Source organism: Ranitomeya variabilis, chromosome 5 (assembly GCF_051348905.1).
Source record: "Ranitomeya variabilis isolate aRanVar5 chromosome 5, aRanVar5.hap1, whole genome shotgun sequence".
Taxonomy (NCBI): Eukaryota; Metazoa; Chordata; class Amphibia; order Anura; family Dendrobatidae; genus Ranitomeya; species Ranitomeya variabilis.
The window spans coordinates 512,470,307-512,496,985 of record NC_135236.1 but is presented as its reverse complement, the minus strand read 5'-3'; the positions used below and the strand labels follow the sequence as shown (position 1 = coordinate 512,496,985).

Sequence of the window (26,679 nt, the reverse complement as noted above, 5' to 3'; positions counted from 1 at the left end):
ATCCACATACACGGTTGGGCATAATGCACACAGCAGGGTGTGTGTAATAAATAAATATATATATGTGTATATATATATATATATATATATATATATATATATAGTGTGTCTTGCATGTATTGAACTTGCTTCCTCAGGGGCTATTATACTCTCTAAGATCAATTTACATGGAACACGCATCGTGGATATATATCTATGGTAACCCTGCTTATTTGCTATTATATAAAATTCTTCTGGAGTAGCTGATGGTCGCCATTTAAATTATGTGCCTTTCACTGAATTAAATGGCGAAATGTTTAGGTTAAATATGGATTTCTGTGGTTTAACTGTATTAATGCAGTATATGTGTATACTCATACTTTTTTCTACCAAGTGAAAGTCCATAGTGTTTTTGGAAACCCATTACTTATAGGATAGTCCTCCGCTGGTGGAAGGAAGTGTGGCTATTCCATTTCCAGTTCTGTACTAATTCGTATATTGTATGTGATCTCTCTAGGAGAGGACTTTCAGTACATGAACACTGCAGCGTACCACAATGGCACCAGCTTCGTGGAGTCCCTCTTTGAGGAATTTGGTAAGTTATTGCTTCATAGAATAGGTCAAGATTGTGGTGAAGATTTTCACTATGTAGAGCAAGTATAGAGAGGGGACAAAGGCTTGGGGCTAGAGCACTTTTTTTTCTCTTTAAGTTGTGTACAACCCCTTTAGGTTATTTGTATCTGATCAGTGGAGGGGTCTGACATCAGGCGCTTCTACCGATCAGCTGATAGTCATCACATTCTGAAAATGACATGGGCCGGCACATTGTGTAGTGGCTGATTGGTTCTGCCGGTGCTCTGAGAGAGCTTGGAGTCCTATCCACAGGTATTGCACAGTGTACGGAGGGGTCACTTCCAGGGCTCTATGCCTCCTTTAATCTTCCTGACCGGTGTAGGTGTCCAATGTTGGACCTCACCGATCTGACATTGATGACCTAGTTTAGGGACAGGTTTTCAATAGTAAACCACTTTAACATCCCCACTGTGTCATAGCATCATGATCACTATGACAAACTGAAATGTTAGCTGAGATGGCCATTGTGACATCCCATTACTGGTCTTCAGCACTGAAGGAAACAATGTAGCAGTAAACCGAGCCATTTAGTAGCTTTACTATCGGACCACCCTAATACCCCCATCCACACGGTTACTGTGTGAGTCATTCTTGTAAAACTTCTCACTACTTTGTCCTCCACTAAATGTAACACTTGTTTGTGAGGAACTACGCACATAGTTTCCCAATCTCCCATATTAACTACATTACTGGAAATGATCCGCTTTGAATGCTGGGCTCTATAAAGGAAATGTGGATGTTGCTGAGATAAGTGGTTAACGACCTCTGTTCTTTTTTTCTTTTTCTAGACTGTGACCTGCAGGAATTACGGGATATGCAGGATGACTACAGAGAAACGGAAGGCCAATGCTCCCCACCTCCACCTCCGCCTTGTATCCCTCCACCACCATTGCCCACTACTCCACCACCAGAAGATTATTATGAAGAAGCGGCGCCATTGGGACCAGGAAAGTCCACAGAATATATTACCTCTCGCAGTAAGTAATTTCCATCTTTTCCGTACCTGCCATAGTCCAGTGCTACTGATATGTGTACCGTATGCCACTGATGGGTGCGTTGATTGGCACCTGGATGCCAACAGTTTTACGCAGTTTGGTCTATGGCCTTTTTAATCCAAGAGAATACAAAAGGATTTCAGCAAGTTAAAGGTAATCATTTGTGATGTTTTGGAAAACCGTTGTTGTCCAAGTAGAGCTTCTCTTCAAAGAGGTTGTCCGGCACGCTGTAAGGATTCTTGGGTGAAATTATCGGTAATGGTCCATCATGCGATTTGTATACTTCTGGCCACATTCTGACTAAACTGTGTCCGGCCTTGATCAATACACTTTCATTGAGCAAGGCTGCACCCATCAAGTTGGCACATGACCGCATGTATGCCAATTACATACTTGTGGCCACATGACCACCGCTCTCGAAGCCAGCAGCGGAGAATCCTCACCATGTGTAGTGTGTGCAGTGTGAAGATTCACAAGTCATGGTGACTGCAGACTCGTAGCCTAAGGCCGGTTAAACCCTTTAAGCCCAATACAAAGTTATATTTACCATTATATAGTGTTACATTGTGACATCAAGCAGTACGATGTTATGTTATGTTCCTAGTGATTGTTTCCCTGTTTTGTACAGATAGCTCCAGTCCTCCAAATTCCATAGAAGACGGATATTACGAAGAAGCCGATAATAATTATCCCCTGACGCAGATCAATGGAGAACAGAAACACTCCTGTAAGTGGCATTAACCACTTCTAGACAGAGTGGAAAGCGGTAACATTACATTGTAGTGCAGGGTTATTTCACTCTGTCCCCGTCAGCCAGAACATTGGGCCTCACCAGTGGTTAGAGGTTGTCCAGAACCTAACAATTGAATGATGACCTATTAGAGAAGAATGAAAGAAGTGTGGGTCCAACACCCTGACACCCCATCTCTCAGCCGATATCTGCTTCTGAAGTTGCCAGATACAAGCAATGTGTGAGGTAAAACCTTTAATGCGAACCTGTCAACAGGTAAACTACAGGCATTGTCAGGTTCTAACTCTGATTACACAAGAACCACAAGACAGATTTCTTCTCCCCGGGTATCATTTTAATCAGTATAACACCAACCTGACAATGCCTGTAGTTTACTTAGCAAAATCTAGTGACTGGTTCACTTTAACATACCGGAGCTGATTCATCAAGTACTTTTCGACTGAACACTGGCGTACAAAAGTTGCTAATTACAAATTGTTGGGACTTTTGGTGTTTTTCTGCCAGTTGTTAAAACCTTTTAAAAATTGGTGCGGCCTAGTACAATCTGACAGATTCACTATAATTTAAGCTGAAAGTTGCTCTGATTATAGCAGAAATGTACTCATGCATGGGCTGCTGAGAAATGCACCACTTAATACTCCAGAGGACCCTGGATGAAGACAAAAAAGTCTTGATAATACCTCCCATAGTCCTTTCATACTGCTTATATGGAAACAATGAAGCCAATTCATCAATGCTGACATTTTGTATTCTAGTCTTGATCCAGGATGCGTTGAAGCAGGGCCAGACTGGCCATAGGGCACTTCTGGCAAATGCCAGAAGGGCCGGTGCCAGTGGTGGGCCGCTCAATCCGCCGCCCCCGCCATCGCATTCAACTATACCGGCGTATAGACGCCGGTACAGTTGAATGCAATGATGGAGGAGAGAGCGTCTACAGACGCTCCTCTCCCATCATTCCCCGCTCTGCCTCTGACACTGCGGGTGCGCGATGATGTCATATCATCGCGCACCTGCTGTGTCCCGGGCAGACTGCAGCTGCTGAGACAGGAGCAGGAAGCAACGCTGGGCACGAGGAGAGGTGAGGAGAGTTTTTTTTTTTTTTCTGGACTGTGGGGCCATGGCCTCATAGAACCCATTCATACAATAAAAACACAAAACGCTTTAATTGTGGATAAAAATGGCCGTGTAGTTTATTTAGGGTTACATAAATTAATTAATCACCAATAAATAAACTCCATAAATTATAAAACCAAAGTACCAAACTTTTCCAATAAACCAATCCACCCAGACATGGGTGATTTTCCCACAAGGCCATGACTCAGCGAGACATGGCCCCCCCCAAACCACACAGCCATTTTTCAATGATAGTTTGTAAGTCCAAATTAAAAATATCAAGGCCAATATCAGATAAATGAACCAAATCAGGCCTATAAAGGCCCAGTAAAAAACCCTCCAAATCCAAATGCCGGAATGAAAACCCTGAAATTAAAAGAAAAAATTTTTCCATGGATTTATTGACCCTTCTCCGGATTTTATCTAAAAAAGAAAATTAATTGTTGTGCCACAAAAGTCTGGGAATAATCTTGAAAAAACAAAGTTTGAATCAGGCAGAATTTGTTTAAGATAAATAAAATCGGATCGCATGGCCGATAATAAGTCAAGAGTCCTGATTTTTCCAAGATCATTCCCAGCTACATGAAATATAATTAAATCAGGGGAAGGAAATTTAATTAGCCATTTCTTCACTTCAGCAACCAGGCAATGCCATTTCAAGCCGCAAACTCCATGCCACCAGACCTGAATATCAGAAGGATTAAAGGATAAATATTTAGTATAAGATCGTTGGCTGGCCCTCTTCCTGGCCCAGAAGATAAAAGAGTGTCCGACTATCCAAATGACTAGCGGACCTGAAAGAAAAACAATAATTAATAGTCATAAAGATCATGTCGTACATATAATTTGAACCTTTTGGAGTTCCATCTTCCCAATTCCTTTATCCCTGAATCAGAAAGCCCGGCCCTAGAGGCCTCCGTAGCTGCTCCGATTCTAAACGAATGAGATGTGATTTTAAGGTGTTTTTTACCCAAAAAGCTTAAACATTTCTTTAGGACAAAATTAAATTGAAAGACCGTAACCGGAGAAAAATCACTATGAATGAATAATGGGCCCTGTCCCATAGGTCTGACCTTAATCCAATTTGCCATGTTATCAACAGGGCAAATGATTGAGACATGGATTGCTTTAATGTTCAACCTAGATCCCCTGCCTAATTGATCTGTCTTTAATTTTATTATAAATAAAATTAAAAAACTACTCATGAATCTGGACATCCAAAATCATGAGTCCCGAAGGCTCCGATTTCTTAACAGAAACCACCTCACCAACGCGAAGTGCTCCAAAAAAGGACAGAGAAAAAATAGAGCTAAATAATAAGGCTTCCTCAAAACTTACATAAACGTGGATGAGACAGGAGCACAATTCTTTCAATAAAGACAGGGAAATAGGTGGTCTCGAGTCAGGTATAAAATTGGTTTTCCTAAAGCCTTTTAAAAACTGCTTACTGGGAAAAGATTAGTTAAAGCAATACTGCCAGAAAGTTTAAAGGAAAAATGAAACTCCTGCTAGGCATTTCGCTATTGCCGAGTAAGACAAACCGTTTTCTACTATCGATTCAGCAAACTTTAGTGCTGCTACCGGATTAGAAACTGTTGGGTCAAAATAATGTAGGTTGCAAAAATTGTTCCATTTCAGCCATGCAGCCGAATAGTCAGCCCATGATCTATTAGATAACGATTTTTTGATAAAATACTGTATCAGAGTGCAACTGCAGCGCCCCAGAGTCCTGGTCGTTGCAGTAGCATGGTTCAGCCACTAAGGGGGGCCATGCTGCGTTCGATGGCACGGAAGGAGTTCTCTGAGCAGGTATCACAGTCACCAATACATTTCACAGCTGGGCCTCCGGGGGGAGCTAAGGGTGCTATTCATTAGGCCACTCCCCACCATAGTGGGTAAACTGGGGGTCAGGCAGGAAGTTAGTGAGAACGCTGACGGGATTGAACGGAGCAACACCTGGTGGCAGAGGGTGTTGTGAAGGGAGAGACTGTAGGGCCTCTGCCAGGGGTGGGATCCTGGCAGAGGCTTGGCATGGAAAGAACGTAAAGGGACCGTGCCTGCTCAGCATAGCGGCGGTGCCCAAGGAAGGACTAAGAAGCGAGATAGATTGTGCTGAGTGAGAAACGAAATCAAGCGAAAGGAGATACCAGTGAGGGTTGTGCTGAAAGAGGCAGCACCTTACTGAGGCGCACTACCGGTGGCCGGAACGCCGAGGAGGTAAAGAGTTTCAAGCCATACCTCAGACCTATGGCAGGGCAGTTAGCTTGAGGCGGACTGTCTCACGCATCACCCAGGAAGGCAAAGGGGGGTACCAACAGGAGAGGGGCGCAGATAGAGTCCCGGAAGATCTCCGAGCCTCCCCGTCATACGGGTGCGTTCCTACCATAGTATCTGGAGGGACGAGGAAGATCATTGCGAATTAAGTTGTTGTGAGGGAACACGAGAAACAGACACAACAGTTGTGGGGTACTTTCCGTAAGCACAGCAGGGAAGGACTGCAACACATAGCGCTAGAAGGAAGGCACCGACTTCCACCTGCAAGGAGAGCTCTGGAAGTGCCATTGGACCGGCCGGACTTGCGCAGCCTGGTGAGCCGTATTCCGGACTGAGGACCCAGAGAGCTTCAGTAAAGAGGTAAAGAGACTGCAACCTGGTGTCCTCGTTATTTACCGCGACCTGCACCCCACAACTGCACCGCTACAACATCACTTATTGCACCGGACGTCCCCCACTGACAGACAGGGCCACGGACCGGGTCTAGCTACCGTGACAACCCCAGGACTGAGACCTAGAGGCCCGGCTCCGGGTACCCCTCGGCCCTGCGGCGGTGTGGGGGCGCTCCAACTTGGCGTCACGAACAGGATCTACTTAAGCCTGAAGAATCAGGTCATGTGTGCCTAGAGACTGTGATTTACTGTACTTTATTGCAAGATTGTGCTGCGCCATTGGCCGCCAGAAGTTCCCGCCAAAAGGCGCCGCCATTGCTACACCCCAGGAGAAGGAGGGTGTGTTATGGGCGGAGACTCTCAGTGTGGCGCGAGAAATGGCTACCGCCCCCTGCACTTCTGGCTGCAAAGAGATGACCTGCCCCAAAACAGAAGACAACCCCCTGAGATGCAACGGCGGGAAGCGGGTGATGGAGAAGCCCGACCTCAGAGAAATGGCGGAGTTAGGTGCATGCACTGCCAGCGATTATCAGGCGGCGATGATGAACGGCGAGTGCCTGAGCGAGGAAGAAGCAGTTCCGGCCTGCCCTTCTTCACCGGAGATGGACCGGAAGCCTGCGGACCCGACAGCGGAGTTACGTTCACCAATCCCGACCTCGGAGTTAGAGGAGGAGGAACCACAGCCAGCGGAGCCGAATCCGAGCATCCCATTGGAGGAGCCCCGGTCCGGGCTGCAGCAGATTCCAGCGTCTTTGTTAACGGACCGGAGCGGCACCGATGGAACCACATCAGGCGCAGGTATGGGCGGCGCCCCTACTCCCCTGGACGGTTCTGCTCTCCCGACCGATCCTCCCCACAACAGTAACCCCGCGTTTACAATCGACCGAGCGGTTCTCACCCCCGGTGCGTTGGGGAAGTTGTTACCACCATTGCCAACCAGGTGGGGAGAGCCCATAGAAATGGACCCAGGAGGGGTGATGTTCCGATGGGATGTTCCCTGGGTCGAGCAGGATGGGATTCCAATGGAAGGTCTCACTATTGCGATACTTACCTGGGACCAATACAAACAATGCGTGCTCCAGCATTGGGGACAGCGCACCGAAGTTGAAAGACGGGAACTGCAGAGCAAAAAAATGATCTATGATGGGACGGATGCTGTCAGGCGAGGGACGGTGGCGGCATTCCACCCAAAGAAGGGGTGGGGTTCCATTTGGGAGTTGGGTCTACCTACTGGCATCTTCGTTGCCGGCTACGATGTGGAGACCCCCTGCTGTGATCGAGAAGGTGAACCACTCCGGGAGGGGGATCAGGTGACATATACCCGCCACTGGAACACACAAGGATGGCGTGCCCGGAAAGTTCAGCGATGCGAGTCTGAGAGAACGGCACCTGCGGCCCCAACTGTGGTCAATCCAGGGCTGCCAGATCTTGTTACTGTTTCTACTGTACGCTTTGTAGCAGCTCCTGAACTTGCCGACAGAGTTAGGCTTCAAATTCAGACAGCAGGCGACCAGGTGGTCCCTGCGGAGCTTGCCGCTGGTGTCCGTGCTACAGTGGCCGGGGTTCAGGAGCCCAAGCCACCGGAAGAAGAATAAACCTCGATACCATGAAAATGTAAATAGTTAACTGTTCATTCCTTTAACTGTTCCTGTTTGCTGCTAAACCCGTCTAGGGTTAAAGGTGACCCCTTTGTTGATCCGGGGTCACTGTTGTTTTCCTGAAGTTTAAAGAACTGCAGAAATCATGGACTGTGCATGATTCGAACTTCCCTTGTAAATAGTTTGCATCTTCTTAAAGGTGCTCCCTACTGGTTTTAGCCAAAGACACTTTGCGAAGATATTTGCCCTATTTGTTTGAGCCAAAGACACTTTGCGAAGATACCTTTCCTACCGGTTCTAGTTAAAGACACTTTGCGAAGATACCATGCCGGAACCTTTGCATGGGCCGGTAGGCTGAGGAGACGAGCTACCTTAGAAAGACTTGTTCTCCTCTTAAAGGGGATGTGATAAACTGAACTTGAGAGAGATACTGTTGCAGAACAGTAATGCCCTAATGATGCCTTGAAAAGAAATGTAACAGTTTTACATGCTAAGTTATATGTGTTGAATTTGTTAAAATGTGAAATTTGAATAATGTTTTGAAGACAGGAAAGATGCAGAGAGCCCGTAGGGGTAGAAGTAGAGGTCTGCACAGTTGAAAGTAAGAGAAGTAATAATGAGGGTGAGGATAGAAGGTAAACCCTGCGTCCCCATTGAAAAGTTACTTTATTGCTAAGGACAGAGAGTGAACCCGTAGGGGTTAGAGAGTGAGTCCTTAAAGGGGCCGAGTAGAGCTGGCTCAGAGTTCTTCAACCGAAAGGAATGTTATGTCTATACTGTGTATAGTAGCGAAAGGCAGTAGGCCCTGGCTGAACAGGGCGGTCCTGTAGAAGAAAGGAGAGGCAGTAGGCCTGGTGCCGTAGGGACAGGCGGTCCTGCAGGTTCACAAGAAGGAGAATGTAAAGTTGAAATGCCTTATAATGTGATTATAGGAAGGCCTTTGATAGACTAAGAGTGTGAGTTTCTTAAAGGCAATGTTAAGTTATTATTTCAAAAATTGCACTAAATAGAATACCCGGTTGGGTAACAGAAGTTATTTATACTCTGTAAATTATAAGGTTAATTATGTTTGTAACGTTACAAGTGTCCTCACCTCCCATAAAGGGAAGCCTACTTAAGTATACTTATTGTTATTTGCACTCAACAAAATTGTATGTCTTTTTGCTAACCTGTATTGTTGTTTTTCTTCCCAGTCCCGGAGTACTGTGTTTAACCAGGGGGGAGTGCAGCGCCCCAGAGTCCTGGTCGTTGCAGTAGCATGGTTCAGCCACTAAGGGGGGCCATGCTGCGTTCGATGGCACGGAAGGAGTTCTCTGAGCAGGTATCACAGTCACCAATACATTTCACAGCTGGGCCTCCGGGGGGAGCTAAGGGTGCTATTCATTAGGCCACTCCCCACCATAGTGGGTAAACTGGGGGTCAGGCAGGAAGTTAGTGAGAACGCTGACGGAATTGAACGGAGCAACACCTGGTGGCAGAGGGTGTTGTGAAGGGAGAGACTGTAGGGCCTCTGCCAGGGGTGGGATCCTGGCAGAGGCTTGGCATGGAAAGAACGTAAAGGGACCGTGCCTGCTCAGCATAGCGGCGGTGCCCAAGGAAGGACTAAGAAGCGAGATAGATTGTGCTGAGTGAGAAACGAAATCAAGCGAAAGGAGATACCAGTGAGGGTTGTGCTGAAAGAGGCAGCACCTTACTGAGGCGCACTACCGGTGGCCGGAACGCCGAGGAGGTAAAGAGTTTCAAGCCATACCTCAGACCTACGGCAGGGCAGTTAGCTTGAGGCGGACTGTCTCACGCATCACCCAGGAAGGCAAAGGGGGGTACCAACAGGAGAGGGGCGCAGATAGAGTCCCGGAAGATCTCCGAGCCTCCCCGTCATACGGGTGCGTTCCTACCATAGTATCTGGAGGGACGAGGAAGATCATTGCGAATTAAGTTGTTGTGAGGGAACACGAGAAACAGACACAACAGTTGTGGGGTACTTTCCGTAAGCACAGCAGGGAAGGACTGCAACACATAGCGCTAGAAGGAAGGCACCGATTTCCACCTGCAAGGAGAGCTCTGGAAGTGCCATTGGACCGGCCGGACTTGCGCAGCCTGGTGAGCCGTATTCCGGACTGAGGACCCAGAGAGCTTCAGTAAAGAGGTAAAGAGACTGCAACCTGGTGTCCTCGTTATTTACCGCGACCTGCACCCCACAACTGCACCGCTACAACATCACTTATTGCACCGGACGTCCCCCACTGACAGACAGGGCCACGGACCGGGTCTAGCTACCGTGACAACCCCAGGACTGAGACCTAGAGGCCCGGCTCCGGGTACCCCTCGGCCCTGCGGCGGTGTGGGGGCGCTCCACAACCATGTCCCAAATTGAAAGGGGTAAGAGGGTCCTTCCGAATCCACGTTGGGAACCTGCAGGAAAAAATTCGACCACTGACGATTTTGTAAAGAGTCAGTTATGAAAAGAAATTTGCTCTTTCCCAACTTTGCTTTCAGGCATTGTAAGACCAATTGTCTCAAAATTCTGTCAGCAAAAGTATTTTTAGAAGATAACGTGTTGATAGAAAAAAAAATAAAAAATAAAAAAAATAAAACTACTGCCTGGTTAGTGGAAAGGAGTAAAATCCTGGAATTCTGCATTAGTGATCCCCAAATAAATATTCCTGCAAAAATAGAAAATAAAAGTTCCAACACATTACGTTTGAAGATAGTTTCTTAGACACCCAACTTATTGGCCACTGGATGGACATCCAATGAGAGTCAAATAAAATACTGAAGCCACACTGGCTATCCGCTGTGAAAAGAAAGGGAAAAGAATCGCCAGAGACAAAAGATCTGCCATTATGCTCTGACAAAAAGGAGAGCCAAATTCTAGCATCTTCCTTTAGGTCAGAATGGATACTAACATGCGAATGAGGTGAAGATACACCTTTAGTGGCATCCTATAAACTTCTGCCAAAAGCCCGACCTATAGGAATGACGCGAACCGCAAAATTCAATAGACCTGACAATGATTGAATTTCCTTAAGAGTGACCTTGCTCTTGGCTAAAAAATTTGATAACGCAATGCGCAGTTTAAAAATTTTCTCATCAGGAAGTCAGATTCCATTTTTTGATAATCAAGAGTGATTCCCAGAAACTCGAGGGATCTAGGCAGACTAACTTTTTTTTTTTTTTTTTTTTTGAGCAATAGGAACACCAAAGTGCTCACACATTGGGATAAATTTATTGAGGGTATCTTCGCATATTGAGGAACCATAAGGACCGATAAACAAAAAATCATCTAAATAATGGAGGATACCTGCATCCTTACAATTAGTTTGTAAAACCCAATGGAGAAATTAAGAAAAACTTTCAAAATACGAACATGACAAAGAAAAGCCCATTGGCAGGCACTTATAAAAAAAAAAAAAAAAAAAAAAGCAGTCATCAAAATAAAAATCTAAAGAATTAAATCCACACGGGTGAACAGGAAGAAGTCTAAAAGCAGACTTAATATCTGACTTGGACATTAAAGCATTAAAACCAAATTTCTTGAGGATAAGTGGTGAATTAGCCGGAAAGAGCCCTCATCTATTTTTTTTTTTGGCATAATACCCAATGGTGATATATGGAAATTAACAAACAGCGGGGTTAAAGAGCCTGAAACTCTGCTTAATTGAATTTCATTAATAATTTTATCCCTAGCTACCTCAGGGTGAGCCTTTAAAGAGGGTAAATTAGGAACAACAAAACAACCCGCCCCTTTAAATTGTGGGATAAATAATCATTCAGAAAAACCATTAAAAAGCAGCTCACTGGTCTCCTGGTTGGGATATTTGCTTAGCCATACTGACATGTTTGCCAGAATCACTGGCGTCTGTGCTTTTTGAATTAGGCTCCTTACGTGAGGACTGTTGAGCTGCTTGTTACTTAAAACATTTAGACATAGGGTGTGAGTTACCACAGAACGAGCATTCATGGCGGAATCTACAGTTGTTCCACTTACAAAAGGAATCGTTGAAAGCGAAACAAACACCGCATTTACTTGAACTAGAAGGGGTGAACGGATAATTTGTGCCTGAAAGCTTCATCATAATTCCAGCTTCCAGGATTATGTCCAAGTGCTGAAATATCTTGCTGCAGAAATGGGGAGATTTTTCACCCAAAACTGCAGCAAAAACAGAAAAAGCTTGCACCCAGTTATTGAAAGATTTAAAGATGGATAAAATGATTATTCCAAATAAGCTCTTTAACAGAAGGGCTTAAATGGAATCCTAAGGGAGACAGCTCACATGTCAGAGCTTCTTTAAAAGAGTTAACAGGGGCGGTGTTAGCTGATGAAATGTCAGAGATTGCAGCACTGTGTACAGCTGATGTGACAGCAGGGGGGGGGGGGATAGCTTCTTTTAAAGTTTCAGCTAACACTTTCTTTATGATGTCTTTTTAATGTGAGTGTGGGACAGACAAAGAAACATTGAAAGTCTCACCCCTTGATGAATGCTGGTCGTTTCTCTGCTCCATACAGCAGCTGGAGCTCGAGCCCTCCATGTTGGGCAAGCTCATATGGGAAGCTGCTGTAAGCGGCGTTTCTTCATCCTCTTCTGAGTGTGATGACAGGGGATCCTCCCGAACCGGTGGTCTGGACCGCAGCAGCAGAAGCCACCGCTGTTGTAGAATCCAATGACACCGCAGCGCTTTTACGGCTGCTGTGTGTTGAAGACATCCCGGCCGCTTCAGATGAGGCGGTCGGCGCTCTGTCATGACGCTCCTGGTGGAAGTCTCGCGCTGGGCTGCGAGAATTCTGAGGAGGGCGGCGCCGCAACTTCCTTCTTCCTTCTTGGACACTGCGGCTGGAAGCAGGCGGCGACGCCGAAGGAGAGTATGGGGTCCTTTGCCTCCTGCGCCTCCCTGAAGCGGTGGGTGTCGGCAGGACCGGAGAGGCTTGACACGGCGACCGAAGGGTATCTTCTGGAGGATGAGGGACAGCATCGGCAGGCGCTAAGATAGGTTTCATAGCCAGGCACTGCCTCATCCAGTCCGCTCCATCCTCGCCCGCCGGCTCTAGTCAGGAGCTGTTGCAGGAGATTCTCCATCCTGGGGTATGTGTCTTCTTTATCTTCTTCCGCTGACAGAATGACCAGATACCACAAAACAGGTGTTTATATATTCAAAAAAAGAGCGGCAAAGCTGCTTACAGCCAATAGAAAACCGTTACAATAGCTGCCAAACATACCAGAAAAAACTGGATAAAACCAGTTTCACACTTTCAGAGATGACTGACCTGACCTTTACTTGACCTTTCTTCTGACAGAAAGCCATATTAAATGACAGGGTCCATGAGGCCATGAGACCCCCGCTATATTTCTTTCAGGTTTACGCGGGGGGGCTAACATTCTCGGAGGAGGTGAGGGGAGGAAGAGAAGAGATGTGGGCTGTATATAGTTCTCTGTGGGCTGTGCTCTGTGCTGTATACTGCTGTGGGCTGTATATAGTTCTCTGTGGGCTGTGCTCTGTGCTGTATACTACTGTGGGCTGTATATAGTTCTCTGTGGGCTGTGCTCTGTGCTGTATACTACTGTGGGCTGTATATAGTTCTCTGTGGGCTGTGCTCTGTGCTGTATACTACTGTGGGCTGTATATAGTTCTCTGTGGGCTGTGCTCTGTGCTGTATACTGCTGTGGGCTGTATATAGTTCTCTGTGGGCTGTGCTCTGTGCTGTATACTGCTGTGGGCTGTATATAGTTCTCTGTGGGCTGTGCTCTGTGCTGTATACTACTGTGGGCTGTATATAGTTCTCTGTGGGCTGTGCTCTGTGCTGTATACTGCTGTGGGCTGTATATAGTTCTCTGTGGGCTGTGCTCTGTGCTGTATACTACTGTGGGCTGTATATAGTTCTCTGTGCTCTGTGCTGTATACTACTGTGGGCTGTATATAGTTCTCTGTGGGCTGTGCTCTGTGCTGTATACTACTGTGGGCTGTATATAGTTCTCTGTGGGCTGTGCTCTGTGCTGTATACTGCTGTGGGCTGTATATAGTTCTCTGTGGGCTGTGCTCTGTGCTGTATACTGCTGTGGGCTGTATATAGTTCTCTGTGGGCTGTGCTCTGTGCTGTATACTGCTGTGGGCTGTATATAGTTCTCTGTGGGCTGTGCTCTGTGCTGTATACTACTGTGGGCTGTATATAGTTCTCTGTGGGCTGTATATAGTTCTCTGTGGGCTGTGCTCTGTGCTGTATACTGCTGTGGGCTGTATATAGCTCTCTGTGGGCTGTGCTCTGTGCTGTATACTGCTGTGGGCTGTATATAGCTCTCTGTGGGCTGTGCTCTGTGCTGTATACTACTGTGTGCTCTGTGCTATATATAGTTCTCTGTGGGCTGTGCTCTGTGATGTATACTGCTGTGGGCTGTCTATAGTTCTCTGTGGGCTGTGCTCTGCGCTGTATACTGCTGTGGGCTGCATATAGTTCTCTGTGGGCTGTGCTCTGTGCTGTATACTACTGTGGGCTGTATATAGCTCTCTGTGGGCTGTGCTCTGTGCTGTATACTACTGTGTGCTCTGTGCTATATATAGTTCTCTGTGGGCTGTGCTCTGTGCTGTATACTGCTGTGGGCTGTATATAGTTCTCTGTGGGCTGTGCTCTGTGCTGTATACTGCTGTGGGCTGTATATAGTTCTCTGTGGGCTGTGCTCTGTGCTGTATACTGCTGTGGGATGTATATAGTTCTCTGTGGGCTGTGCTCTGTGCTGTATACTACTGTGGGCTGTATATAGTTCTCTGTGGGCTGTGCTCTGTGCTGTATATAGCTCTCTGTGGGCTGTGCTCTGTGCTGTATACTACTGTGTGCTCTGTGCTATATATAGTTCTCTGTGGGCTGTGCTCTGTGCTGTATACTGCTGTGGGCTGTATATAGTTCTCTGTGGGCTGTGCTCTGTGCTGTATACTGCTGTGGGCTGTATATAGTTCTCTGTGGGCTGTGCTCTGTGCTGTATACTGCTGTGGGCTGTATATAGTTCTCTGTGGGCTGTGCTCTGTGCTGTATACTGCTGTGGGCTGTATATAGCTCTCTGTGGGCTGTGCTCTGTGCTGTATACTACTGTGGGCTGTATATAGTTCTCTGTGGGCTGTGCTCTGTGCTGTATACTACTGTGGGCTGTATATAGTTCTCTGTGGGCTGTGCTCTGTGCTGTATACTACTGTGTGCTGTATATAGTTCTCTGTGGGCTGTGCTGTATATAGTACTCTGTGGGCTGTGCTGTATATAGTACTCTGTGGGCTGTGCTGTATATAGTACTCTGTGGGCTGTGCTGTATATAGTACTCTGTGGGCTGTGCTGTGTATAGTACTCTGTGGGCTGTGCTGTATATAGTACTCTGTGGGCTGTGCTGTATATAGTACTCTGTGGGCTGTGCTGTATATAGTACTCTCTGGGCTGTGCTGTATATAGTACTCTCTGGGCTGTGCTGTATATAGTTCTCTCTGGGCTGTGCTTTATATAGTACTCTGGGCTGTGCTGTATATAGTACTCTGGGCTGTGCTTTATATAGTTCTCTGTGAGCTGTGCTGTATATAGTTCTCTGTGGGCTGTGCTGTATATATTACTTTGTGGGCTGTGCTGTATATATTACTTTGTGGGCTGTGCTGTATATATTACTTTGTGGGCTGTGCTGTATATATTACTCTGTGGGCTGTGCTGTATACTTCTACATGGGCTGTGCTGTATACTACTGTGTGGTCTGTGCTGTATACTACTGTGTGGTCTGTGCTGAATACTGCTGTGTGGGCTGTGTTATCTACTACGCGAGCTGTGCTATAGTATGCAGGCTGTGCTGTATACTATGCGGTTTGTGCTATATAATATGCGGGCTTTGCTATATACTATGGGGAGTATATTATATTCTATGGGGGAGGCCATGTTATGTACTATGTGGCTGTGTTATATACTATTGTGGGGGTATATTATATTCTATGGGGGAGGCTGCGTTATATACTATGGGGGGCTGCATTATATTCTATGGGGGGCTACATTATATATTATGGGGAGGTGGGCTGTATTATATTCTATGGGGGTTACATACTCTGGGGTGGCTGCATTATACTCTGTGGGGTGGCTGCATTATACTCTGGGGTGGCTGCATTATACTCTGGGGTGGCTGCATTATACTATATGTGGGCTGCATTATACTGTATCGAGGACTATGGGGAATACGTTATACTATATGAAGAACTATGGGGTGCATTATACTATGGGAAGTGAATTGTACTACATGGATGACTGTGGCGGTGCATTATACTATATGGAGCACTATGAGGATTGTATTATGCTATATGGAGGACTATGAGGATTGTATTATGCTATATGGAGGACTATGAGGAGTGTATTATACTATATGGAGGACTGAGCAGTGTATTTTAATATATGGAGGACTATAGGGCGTGTATTATACTATATGGAGGACTATGGAGCACATTATAATATATGGAGGACTATGGGGTGTATTTTACTAAACAAGTAAAATGCTGCATATTCGGATTGTTTTTGCTGGAACAAAAAGCCTTGTTGTCAGCAGCACATTGCCAGTGTAAACTGTAGATGTGCTGCTGAAAACATGATACTGTATGGTGATCTATTAGTGATCGTTCTGTCTCATCATTATTCCTCAGCTGGTGGAAAGAGGCCGGGAAACAAGCGTTGAACAACTTCAGTATTGTCGATCAAACTCGTTTAGCGGCCTGAACTCAGCGCACGTAAATACAACAGAAAGGCTTCTGTGTGATGTGCAATATGTTAGCATTTGGGGACCCATTTTAAACTTTGCCTAGGGCCCCACTTTGCCTAAAACCGGCCCTGCCTACAAGTGTACAAAGATATTATACAGTCACCATGTGACAAGTGGGCCTGTGTAACTTCAAATGCCAGGGCTGAATTTTAGTCCCAGTCCGGCCCTGCGTTGAAGTAAGTTGCGCAAAATTAATTTAGAGGAGCACACCTCTTGATGAACTTGGCACATCTTTCTGCTGCCCATGTCCCATTGTCATAAGTGTTCTCCAGTCATATGTCCCTTTTGTGGTGTAAATTATAATGAGCTTGTTGGGCTGTGCTTGCCCATGCCCCTGTCGTTAAGCGTTGTCCACATCACAAAAAGTTGATGGAGCCCAAATTTGCTGAATTTTTGTGCAAGTTAGTGTTGCACAAAAAATATGGTGGCATCTGCGAAAGTTTTGCTTACCCCAGTATTCTGTCTAAACTGGTGAATTAGGGCCACAGCATGTATTTACTTATGATTTTTACAATTTAAAAAAGTCATACTAAAGATATACCATACTAAAATACATAACGAATCAAGAATGTGGCATCATAGACTCATGTTAATTAATTTCTAAAGAGAGAATTTGGTCCGAGCTGATGCAAGGCTGGGTGGTAAAATTGTTCTCCTCATGCCCTCTAGTGGTGAAAATTGGTGTAGGTAGAGCAAAAACAAGCCTGCCTTTTGGCCACGCAATTTCATACATAACTTGCATAACTACAGCAATATAATAATATTTTGTCACCAGAGATCAATTTACTCCTCTCTGAATTTTAGATTTTTGGCAATTTTTCCCAACTACAATGGTCCTTTTCCTATATTGAGCCATAAACCCAACGACTGATACCCACTGAATTTAATAAGTTTTAAAAAAAAGAATATTCAGTCCTGAGTCAGTTGTAATTGCTTATAAATCTAATAAAAATTGGATACTGTCTCGCTAAACAGTCAGTGGATGAACATGGAAGGAAACAGATGTGCAATGATAAATCAGTAAGAATTGCATGTGTAAAGTAATGTTCAGAAAATCCCTTAAAAAATCATGGTAATTCAATTTACACACAGTTATTGATGATCAATACCTCACCACAAATAGCAGAAACACCACAAACAAATTGCTATTTCTGCTAACACTGCAAATCTAACATTTGGGCTATAGATCTCACCTTTAGAGTATGAATAATTCGCTTATCTCGTCCTATTAAAGTGTCCGTTTATTATGCTACAAATAGTTACTGTGTAAATTTGAAATACCATGATTTTTGAAGGGATTGTCTGAGCATTACTTTATACATACAATTTTTATTAATATATTTATCATTGCACGTCCTCCCTTTTTTTTTTTTTTTCTTCTGTGTCTATCCACTAGCTGTTTAGCTCGCAAGTATCCAATTTTTATCTGATCACCTTTCTCCATGGTTTGCCACACAGGACCCATTTTTCGTTCAGGAGTACCTATTTCTTTGGGTGTTAGTGTCTTTAATTTGCTTATAAATCTACTTAAAAAATAAAACTAAATACATGTGCTCTGATTAGCATGTGTGCACTCCTTAGGGTGTATGGCACTGCTCTGATTATCATGTGTGCACTCCTTATGGTGTATGGCACTGCTCTGATTATCATGTGTGCACTCCTTATGGTGTATGGCACTGCTCTGATTATCATGTGTGCACTCCTTATAGTGTATGGCACTGTTCTGATTAGCATGTGTGCACTCCTTACGCTGTATGGCACTGCTCTGATTATCATGTGTGCACTCCTTTTGGTGTATGGCACTGCTCTGATTAGCATGTGTGCACACCTTACGGTGTATGACACTGCTCTGATTAGCATGTGTGCACTCCTTATGGTGTATGGCACTGCTCTGATTATCATGTGTGCACTCCTTATAGTGTATGGCACTGTTCTGATTAGCATGTGTGCACTCCTTACGCTGTATGGCACTGCTCTGATTATCATGTGTGCACTCCTTACGCTGTATGGCACTGCTCTGATTATCATGTGTGCACTCCTTATGGTGTATGGCACTGCTCTGATTATCATGTGTGCACTCCTTATAGTGTATGGCACTGTTCTGTTTAGCATGTGTGCACTCCTTACTGCTGTATGGCACTGCTCTGATTATCATGTGTGCACTCCTTACGCTGTATGGCACTGCTCTGATTATCATGTGTGCACTCCTTATGGTGTATGGCACTGCTCTGATTATCATGTGTGCACTCCTTACGCTGTATGGCACTGTTCTGATTAGCATGTGTGCACTCCTTACGCTGTATGGCACTGCTCTGATTATCATGTGTGCACTCCTTTTGGTGTATGGCACTGCTCTGATTAGCATGTGTGCACACCTTATGGTGTGTGCACACCTTATGGTGTATGACACTGCTCTGATTAGCATGTGTGCACTCCTTATGCTGTATGGCACTGCTCTGATTATCATGTGTGCACTCCTTATAGTGTATGGCACTGTTCTGATTAGCATGTGTGCACTCCTTACGCTGTATGGCACTGCCCTGATTATCGTGTGTGCACTCCTTACGCTGTATGGCACTGCTCTGATTATCATGTGTGCACTCCTTATGGTGTATGGCACTGCTCTGATTATCATGTGTGCACTCCTTACGCTGTATGGCACTGCTCTGATTATCATGTGTGCACTCCTTACGCTGTATGGCACTGCTCTGATTATCATGTGTGCACTCCTTTTGGTGTATGGCACTGCTCTGATTATCATGTGTGCACTCCTTACGCTGTATGGCACTGCTCTGATTATCATGTGTGCACTCCTTATGGTGTATGGCACTGCTCTGATTATCATGTGTGCACTCCTTACGCTGTATGGCACTGCTCTGATTATCATGTGTGCACTCCTTATGGTGTATGGCACTGCTCTGATTATCATGTGTGCACTCCTTAGGGTGTATGGCACTGCTCTGATTATCATGTGTGCACTCCTTAGGGTCTAAGGCACTGCTCTGACTATCATGTGTGCACTCCTTATGGCACCTACTGGTAGACTATACTTTTCCTGCCTGGTGTACAGAGCAGAGCAAAATATCAGGTATATCAGTGTTTCCCACTTTCAATACTAGTCTTGGATTCTAAACTGACCGTAGGTGATATATATAAGGATTGTGTTCCCTCCCAACCTTTCCATGGCGTTCTTCCCACACTTATCAATAGGTTCTTTGATGTTAGAGACCCATTGGGATTGTTGTGAATGATGTCACCCTCTGTATGTAGAATATGCAGGAGAAAAGGGTGTTCATCCAGCAGTCACTATATCAAAACAAAAATTTGAAAACTTCACATTTATTTGGTTTAATATTAAAAATAGGGGGAAAACTAAAGTCTTGGCAGTAAGCGTCCAGATGTCTTGTCTACGCGTTTCAAGCTCTTAATCATAACTAGAAGCTTTCTGCTCAAAACGCGTAGACCAGAAGTCTGGATGCCTACTGCCATGCTTTGTTTGTCACAGGTTTTAATGTTAATCCAAACAATCGTTCAATGGTGACCTGATGATTTTCAGTTTTTTAGCGCACCAATTTTGATAGTAATTTTGGTAATTTTATGCTGTGCAATAAAATCCGCACGAAGAATTGACACGCCTGCACCAGCTTGTCCATTTATGTGCGCAAAGTTCCTGCAATGTGTAGAGATTTTCAGTCTCAATAATTTTGTTGGAAAGGTATTATGCTGTGTTTCTTCACATGGAAACATCGGCAATGTACGCGGTACGTACAGGTGAAGCACATATGAACCCTGCTTCTGTAATATGTGAAGGTGATCACCAGCGAATCAACAGAGTTCTGCTTCTTTGCACATAGATAATGAATCGGATGGCCTTAGCAGTTCCTATGAGTCTTATGATGAGGAAGATGAAGAGGGGAAAGCTCAGCGACAAATGCACCAATGGCCTTCACAGGAGGCCTCCTTAGATCTCGTCCGAGACAGCAGAATCTGCGCTTTCCTCCTGCGGAAGAAACGATTTGGCCAGTGGGCCAAGCAGCTAACGCTCATCAGAGACAACAAGCTATTGGTAAGAGAAACAGAGCTTCCACGTCAACGTTACAAAGTCAAGAACGAATTAGATAAATGGGCTGATGTTGTAAGAGTAGGAAGGAAGAAGGATATTCTCGAGTACATCCCTCAATATCACAATATTGTGGCAGCCAGAAAGGATTTCCTGTATCCACATTTCCCTGGCCACCTTCATGGAAATCAACTAGAAGAGTCAGATTGGGAACTAGATGTTTTGGGGAGGTCACTGAACAGCCCTGGGATCCTGCATCTCCTGTAATCTGTGGAGTCAGGGATTCTGTCTGACACCTGATACATCAGTTCTTCAAAAAGCTATGACTTCTTAGCATAATAGTCCATGAGCCAAGAACCAAATTTGACGATATCGGTACCAAGCGGAGTGACTAATTCTCTTTGGTATTTTTAGGTAGATGCATGTCTGTAGTTTATTTTTTGATATGATAGCCCTTACATATACGTAGCTTATTAACCCCTTCAGCCCTAGGCCTATTTGTACCCAAGTGCCTAAGCCAATCTGACCTGTGCCACTTCATGGGCTAATAACTTTGGAACGCTTTCACCTATCCAAGCCATTCTGAGATTGTTTTCTCGTGACATATTGTACTTCACGTCAGTGCTAAATGGGAGTCAATATATTTTACCTTTCTATATAAAAAAATGCTCAATATTCGGAAATTTTGGAATAATCGGCAATTTTTTAACTTTGAAATTCTCTGCTTTTTACAAAAATACTGATACCCCCCATAATAGTTATTAATTTACACTCCCCACATGTTTACTTCATATTGGCATCATTTTGAAAATGAAACCTTATTGTTTTACGACGTAATAGGGCTTATAGTTTTATGCGCAATTTTTCACATTTACAGCAAAACCCACTTTTCAAAGGACCAAGTCACTTCTGAAGTCACTTTAAGGGGCTTACATAACAGAAACCACCCATAAATTACCCCATTTTGCAAACTACACCCCTCAAGCTGTTCAAAACTCATTTTTAAAAACTGTTAACCCTTTAGGTGTTCCACAGGAATTTTAGCATGAGCCAAGAACCAAATATGACGATATCGGTACCACCCGGAGTGACTAGATGTAGTATTTGTAACAAAATTTAATCCAAGTTATGTAAATACACACTGAACATGTCATGTGCGTATATATATATATATATATATATATATATATATATATATATATATATATATATATATATATATATATATATATATATATGTTACTCCATAATATCTTCAACATCGGACTCTGAATCTGACTGTTGTTCTACTGGCTCGTCTTCAGTACCCTTGTTCTGGCATGTCTGTAATCTGCACATGTCTGTGCACTTCAGGCCATTGCTGAGGCAAGTACACTGAGGAAGTTCACATGACCGCACACACTTGCAGGACAGTAGCTGTATAATAGCTTCTGGTGCTGGTGCCCCTTGCATCCACTTGACAACAAGCTTTCCGTCGTTATCTATCATCCAACCGCAGTCTGTTGGGTTTGCAACCCATGGCTGGCTCTGCAGACTTCTCCTCCAGATCGCAGCCTGGTAGTTTGCACGCAGTGCATGCATGAAAAGGCAGTCCTGGCAAGGAGGGAGTTGACTTGACTCTACCACTCCACGTCTGGCACAGAACAGCTGATAACGGAGCCTGTTTACCTCAGTTGTTTGGGTAGTTGGCAGGTACATGTGGCAGGTGATTTCCTGTAACTTCTCAAAAAGTTCGGTAGACACTTCCCATGAACGACCAACTTCCTGAAAGGCATCCTGGTATGTCTTGTTCATCTTCAACTGCTTGAGTGTCGTCATCTTCCCACGGCCAGCGAATGCACTGACGGTGTCACAGCCTGTAAATGCATGCATACCAATCAATGAATCACATACGCTGCCTCCCAATGTTCGGCTCAGAGTGGTGATATCCAGGAATCTTGTCCGGTTCTGTGTACCGCATTTCTGGAACAGGTGGGATGGGATTTTGTGGCACATGCCCAGACACAGGACCATGACATCAGTATCCTCCGAAGTGATGATGACCGACTTGTAACCAGATTCTGCTGCATGAAGAGCATGGAGAAGGAGGCGTGTGTCTGCTTCTTCTTGATTTGACTTAAGGTCAGCAGCCTCTTCCCACTGTTCTTTGGTGATCTTAAAGCAGAGCTGCTCACATGTGACATACAGCTCCTTCTCCTCAAGCTTCTCCCTGTGGTGTTTCGCCTTCCATTCTTCTACCAGAAACTTTGAGACTTGCCTTGTTGGAGGAACTACTTAGAAGCTTTTTCCACTGCTGGATGTTGTGCCCATGTTGAATGTTCTTGAAATGGATCCCTGTGCCTTCATATCTGTTGACTCTTTCTGTATCTTTGATGGATGTCTCCTTGTAGACGTCAAAGACAATATCAATGCGCTTGCTCTTAGCACCCTCATGGATAGCGCGACTCATTGCTGTGCCTGCTAGCTGGCCAAATGTTGCATTGTTTCCCTTCAGTTTCTGAACCAGGCTCATCCCATCAATGATGGTTGCAGAGGGCTCGGGGATCACTTCTGCAGGACGAGCATTCCTCTCCAACTCCCTTGCGAGGGCAGCCTTGTTGGTCTTGCGGATAGACCCATCACCATTGGCAAGTGCCCATGGCAATGGACCCAGGGGATGAGTCAAGACATCACTCATTTGTAGCTTTCTGTTCTCAGCTACAAGTATCATCTGGCCAAATAGGTTTCTGTCAGCCTTCAAAATTACCTCCTTGCCAAGACCTTGTCTGCGTGTCTTCATTTGGATGTTAGAGAACGTTTTAAGTTTGTTCTTCGTCATCTTGTCATGAAACAATGTAGTTGGCTTATCGGTACCCAAACGCTCATCCTTGAATGTTTGATATGCATCCTCTCCTATACTGTATGCCCCTTGAAGGTCTTTGGCTACATCTGGTGGTGCTACAGTCGCTGTTGACAAACTGATAAGTTCACCATTATGCTCTTTGTTGAAGGGGTTCACCCAACCTGTCTCCAGCAGTTGAACGAAAGATTGGACATCGGCTTCATCTCTTCTAATCCTAGACACCTGTAGGTCTGAATGGCTGAAGTCAGTATATTGTTGGCCTACCAGGGCCCTCAGCTGCCTCAAGTACATACTGCGGTACTCTGATGTCAGGTAGAACCTGGAAACAGCTCCAACTTTGAGGCTGAAGCCTTTTGTGCCCCCTGGTGTCTGGGTGTCTTTGTTGATTGTCTCTTCAATGGTCTGGTCCACAGGAATTCGTCCAAAAGGATTCTTGCTACCGATCTGGACCGAAAAGCCACCTTGCATGAAGTATTCATGGACCTCTGGGTGTTCTATGGGCAGCCGAGACATTGTGGCATAGTAATAGGTTAGGTATCGGGCATAGTTGACCTTGTCATAGGCAAAACACCATGGTATCATCTGTCGGATTGCTCCTAGGTGAAGCATCCAGTTGCCTTCTCTTGAAGCTCGAACCAGGGCCAGCATGGTCTCGACCATGTCCAAGTATGACATCCAGAATGCTGAGAGTTGTTCATTTCTGAGGGTCTCAAGATAAACTTGAAAGAGCTTCAGGGTAAGTGTGCAAGATTCATTATCCAAGAGCTTTTCGAAGGATCCCTGCGACACACTGATGCGAAAGTTTGTGATGTTCTTCAGTGTTTCATCCAGATGGTGAAGGTCCCTTGCATGGTTTTCTTCTAGCCATGGAAGGAAGTTTTTCCATGCAAGCCTCATAAGTGCTTCATAGACCAGCTTGTGTAGTCTCACTGCTCTGTTGTACCTCCGGCCGTCCATCACTCCAGACACTGATCCTTCAGCGATTACACCGGATTCAACACACAGATCTCTAAGGCCTGCATCCTGAAATCTGTTCCCTATGATAGAGAGGAGATTACAGATTGTGTGGAAGACACCCATTCTAATTATAATGTTCTTGAACTTCTCCTGTTTCCAGATAACCTCGGCAGCTTTGGCATAGAGTGCTTGATCAAACACACACACAATTCTGTTAAGCTTCAGGGTCTGCATGATGGCATGTGTTTGCTCCAAGACTTCATTCACAGTGGACATGGCTGTTGCAGGAGCATTGATAGTGGGCAGGTAGCTTACAGTGTCCTGGGCCACTACAATGTCGCTGCGGATTTTTATGTTGAACCCAGTCCAACTGCTGGTGGTCTGATCCTCATGGTCTGACATTCTAGCCAGAAGCCAGATATGGTTTTTGGTTTTTGAATCCTGGACCTCCTTGGTAGTGTTAACATTCGAAGTCTCAATCCTGGGTGGCTCTCCCCGCTGCCCAACATTGTATATCGGTAGCATTAATTCTGTCAGAGTTATGCTTCTTTTCTTCGACTTGGTTACATCTGGCAGGACTTTCTTTGTCACAGAGCATGCAACATTGGACTGAACAGCAATGCCATTGACTCTATGAGATGTACCTGCTCCACTTAGTGTCTCCTCAAGTCTGTCAATGTTATCCCAGGCCAGGGTTGTGAACACACCTGGGTAGATACTTGCTGGCATTGGGATGTCATCCTTTGAACATTCCAACTTCTGGATACAAAGGGCTGTATCGATCTCCTCAGCCATTGAATATGACACACAGTGGCCAAGACGATTCAGAGTTCGAATCAGTTCTGTATTGCCGGTCAAAGACTTAACTGCAAAGGATAGCAGTACGTGCTTTGGTGGCTTTGTCTTTCCATTGGTAACAGCAAAAACCAAGTCACTGCCGAAGGATGTGGCAAGACGTTGAGCTCTTTCACAGGTAGTTTGGCACTCACAATCTCCTGTAAGCAGGGTTTGCAGGAATTGAGTGACTAATGCAGGAACGACATTCTGATCTGTATTGGGAGGCCATGGCTGACTCACATCTTGCTTCTTGATCTCATTCCTTAGCTGCATTGCTGCTTTGGTTACGATATCTCCAGAGTTAGCAGCTCTTGCTTCTTGCAGATCTTTTGTCATGCTGTGTACTTGCCGGACAAGGTCGTCCATTGATAGGCTACATGGATAGACTAGAAGCTTACCTTTCTCATCTGAGAGAAAGCGGAGTGATTCCCCAATCTCTGTTTCAAGTTTTCGTCGAACATGTTTCTTTGTCGATGGTTTCAGTTGGATGATACCACGGGATATCATTAATCTCTCAAGCCTAGATGTGAGGTTTATCATAGGCAGTACTTCTGGGTTTGGGAACAATTTAGTCCTTATATACAAGAAGAGTTCTTCAAGGGCCTCTTTCTCTGCCTCTTCGTAGCGTACTTCCTCGCTTTCGACCTGATTTTCAGCTGCACTAGACCTACAGGCCACTTGGGAATCATCTTTTGTGAATAGTTTGTAGCACGACTTGTGGTAGTGCCCCTCTGCAGCAACAAGGTCTCTGCTAAGTAAACCAAGTATTCTCTGTGTGCCTTTCCTTATCGCTGCTCTGCGGATCGTCTCATCTGCTCGTAGCTCAACACACTGGACAATTGGCTCCCTTGTTTGTTTTCCTTTTAGGTACTTGCTTGACTTCTCACAGAAGATACATACTTTGGCATACACCCTGCTATCACTGGGGGCACCCCTCGGTAGCTTCCTCATGGAGATTTTGCTTGCTGTTTCGACATTGACACCCTTGCCAAGGATAGAATCCAGTGACTTCTTCATTGTAAAGATACTACGACATTTACGGTGATATTGTATGTGTGGTATTTCTCCTTCTTCAAGGCCCTTAGCTGCTACCAGGACTGATTCATGCTGCCTGATCTCTGCAGCCCTAAGCAATGTTTTCCAGGAGTCCAAATCCTTAAGGGACGCCAGATCATCGCTGTCATCATTAGAGCAGTGTATGATACAGTCGATCCGTGATTTCTTCCTTGCTGGTACTTCCATCATGCCGTTAGATAGTCAGTAAACACCTGCAAACACAAAGAAAAACATTAAAATTTTATTTACCGTATTTCCTGGCGTATAAGACGACTTTTTAGCCATGAAAAACATGGCTCCAAGAGGGCGGTTGTCTTATACGCCGAATACAGCCGCCGGGGGGAAAGGCCGCCGCGCAGGGAAGGAGGAGGCAGGGGCCCACCTTCATGAGGCGCTCGTTCTTAGAGCTGGGAGCGCTGGTGCTAGGTGACTG

The 26,679-nt window shown here is 45.1% G+C and overlaps 1 protein-coding gene across 1 annotated transcript in view; it reads left to right on the top strand.

Annotated features, from left to right (window-relative positions):
* The window catches only part of AFAP1L1 (actin filament associated protein 1 like 1), a 110,460-nt gene that overhangs the window by 47,066 nt on the left and 36,715 nt on the right, over positions 1-26,679 (top strand). The window contains exons 3-6 of the mRNA XM_077265768.1: positions 497-574; positions 1,401-1,589; positions 2,236-2,334; positions 20,349-20,560. Coding sequence (XP_077121883.1) covers positions 497-574; positions 1,401-1,589; positions 2,236-2,334; positions 20,349-20,560 — 578 coding nt within the window. The remainder of the gene's footprint in view (positions 1-496; positions 575-1,400; positions 1,590-2,235; positions 2,335-20,348; positions 20,561-26,679) is intronic.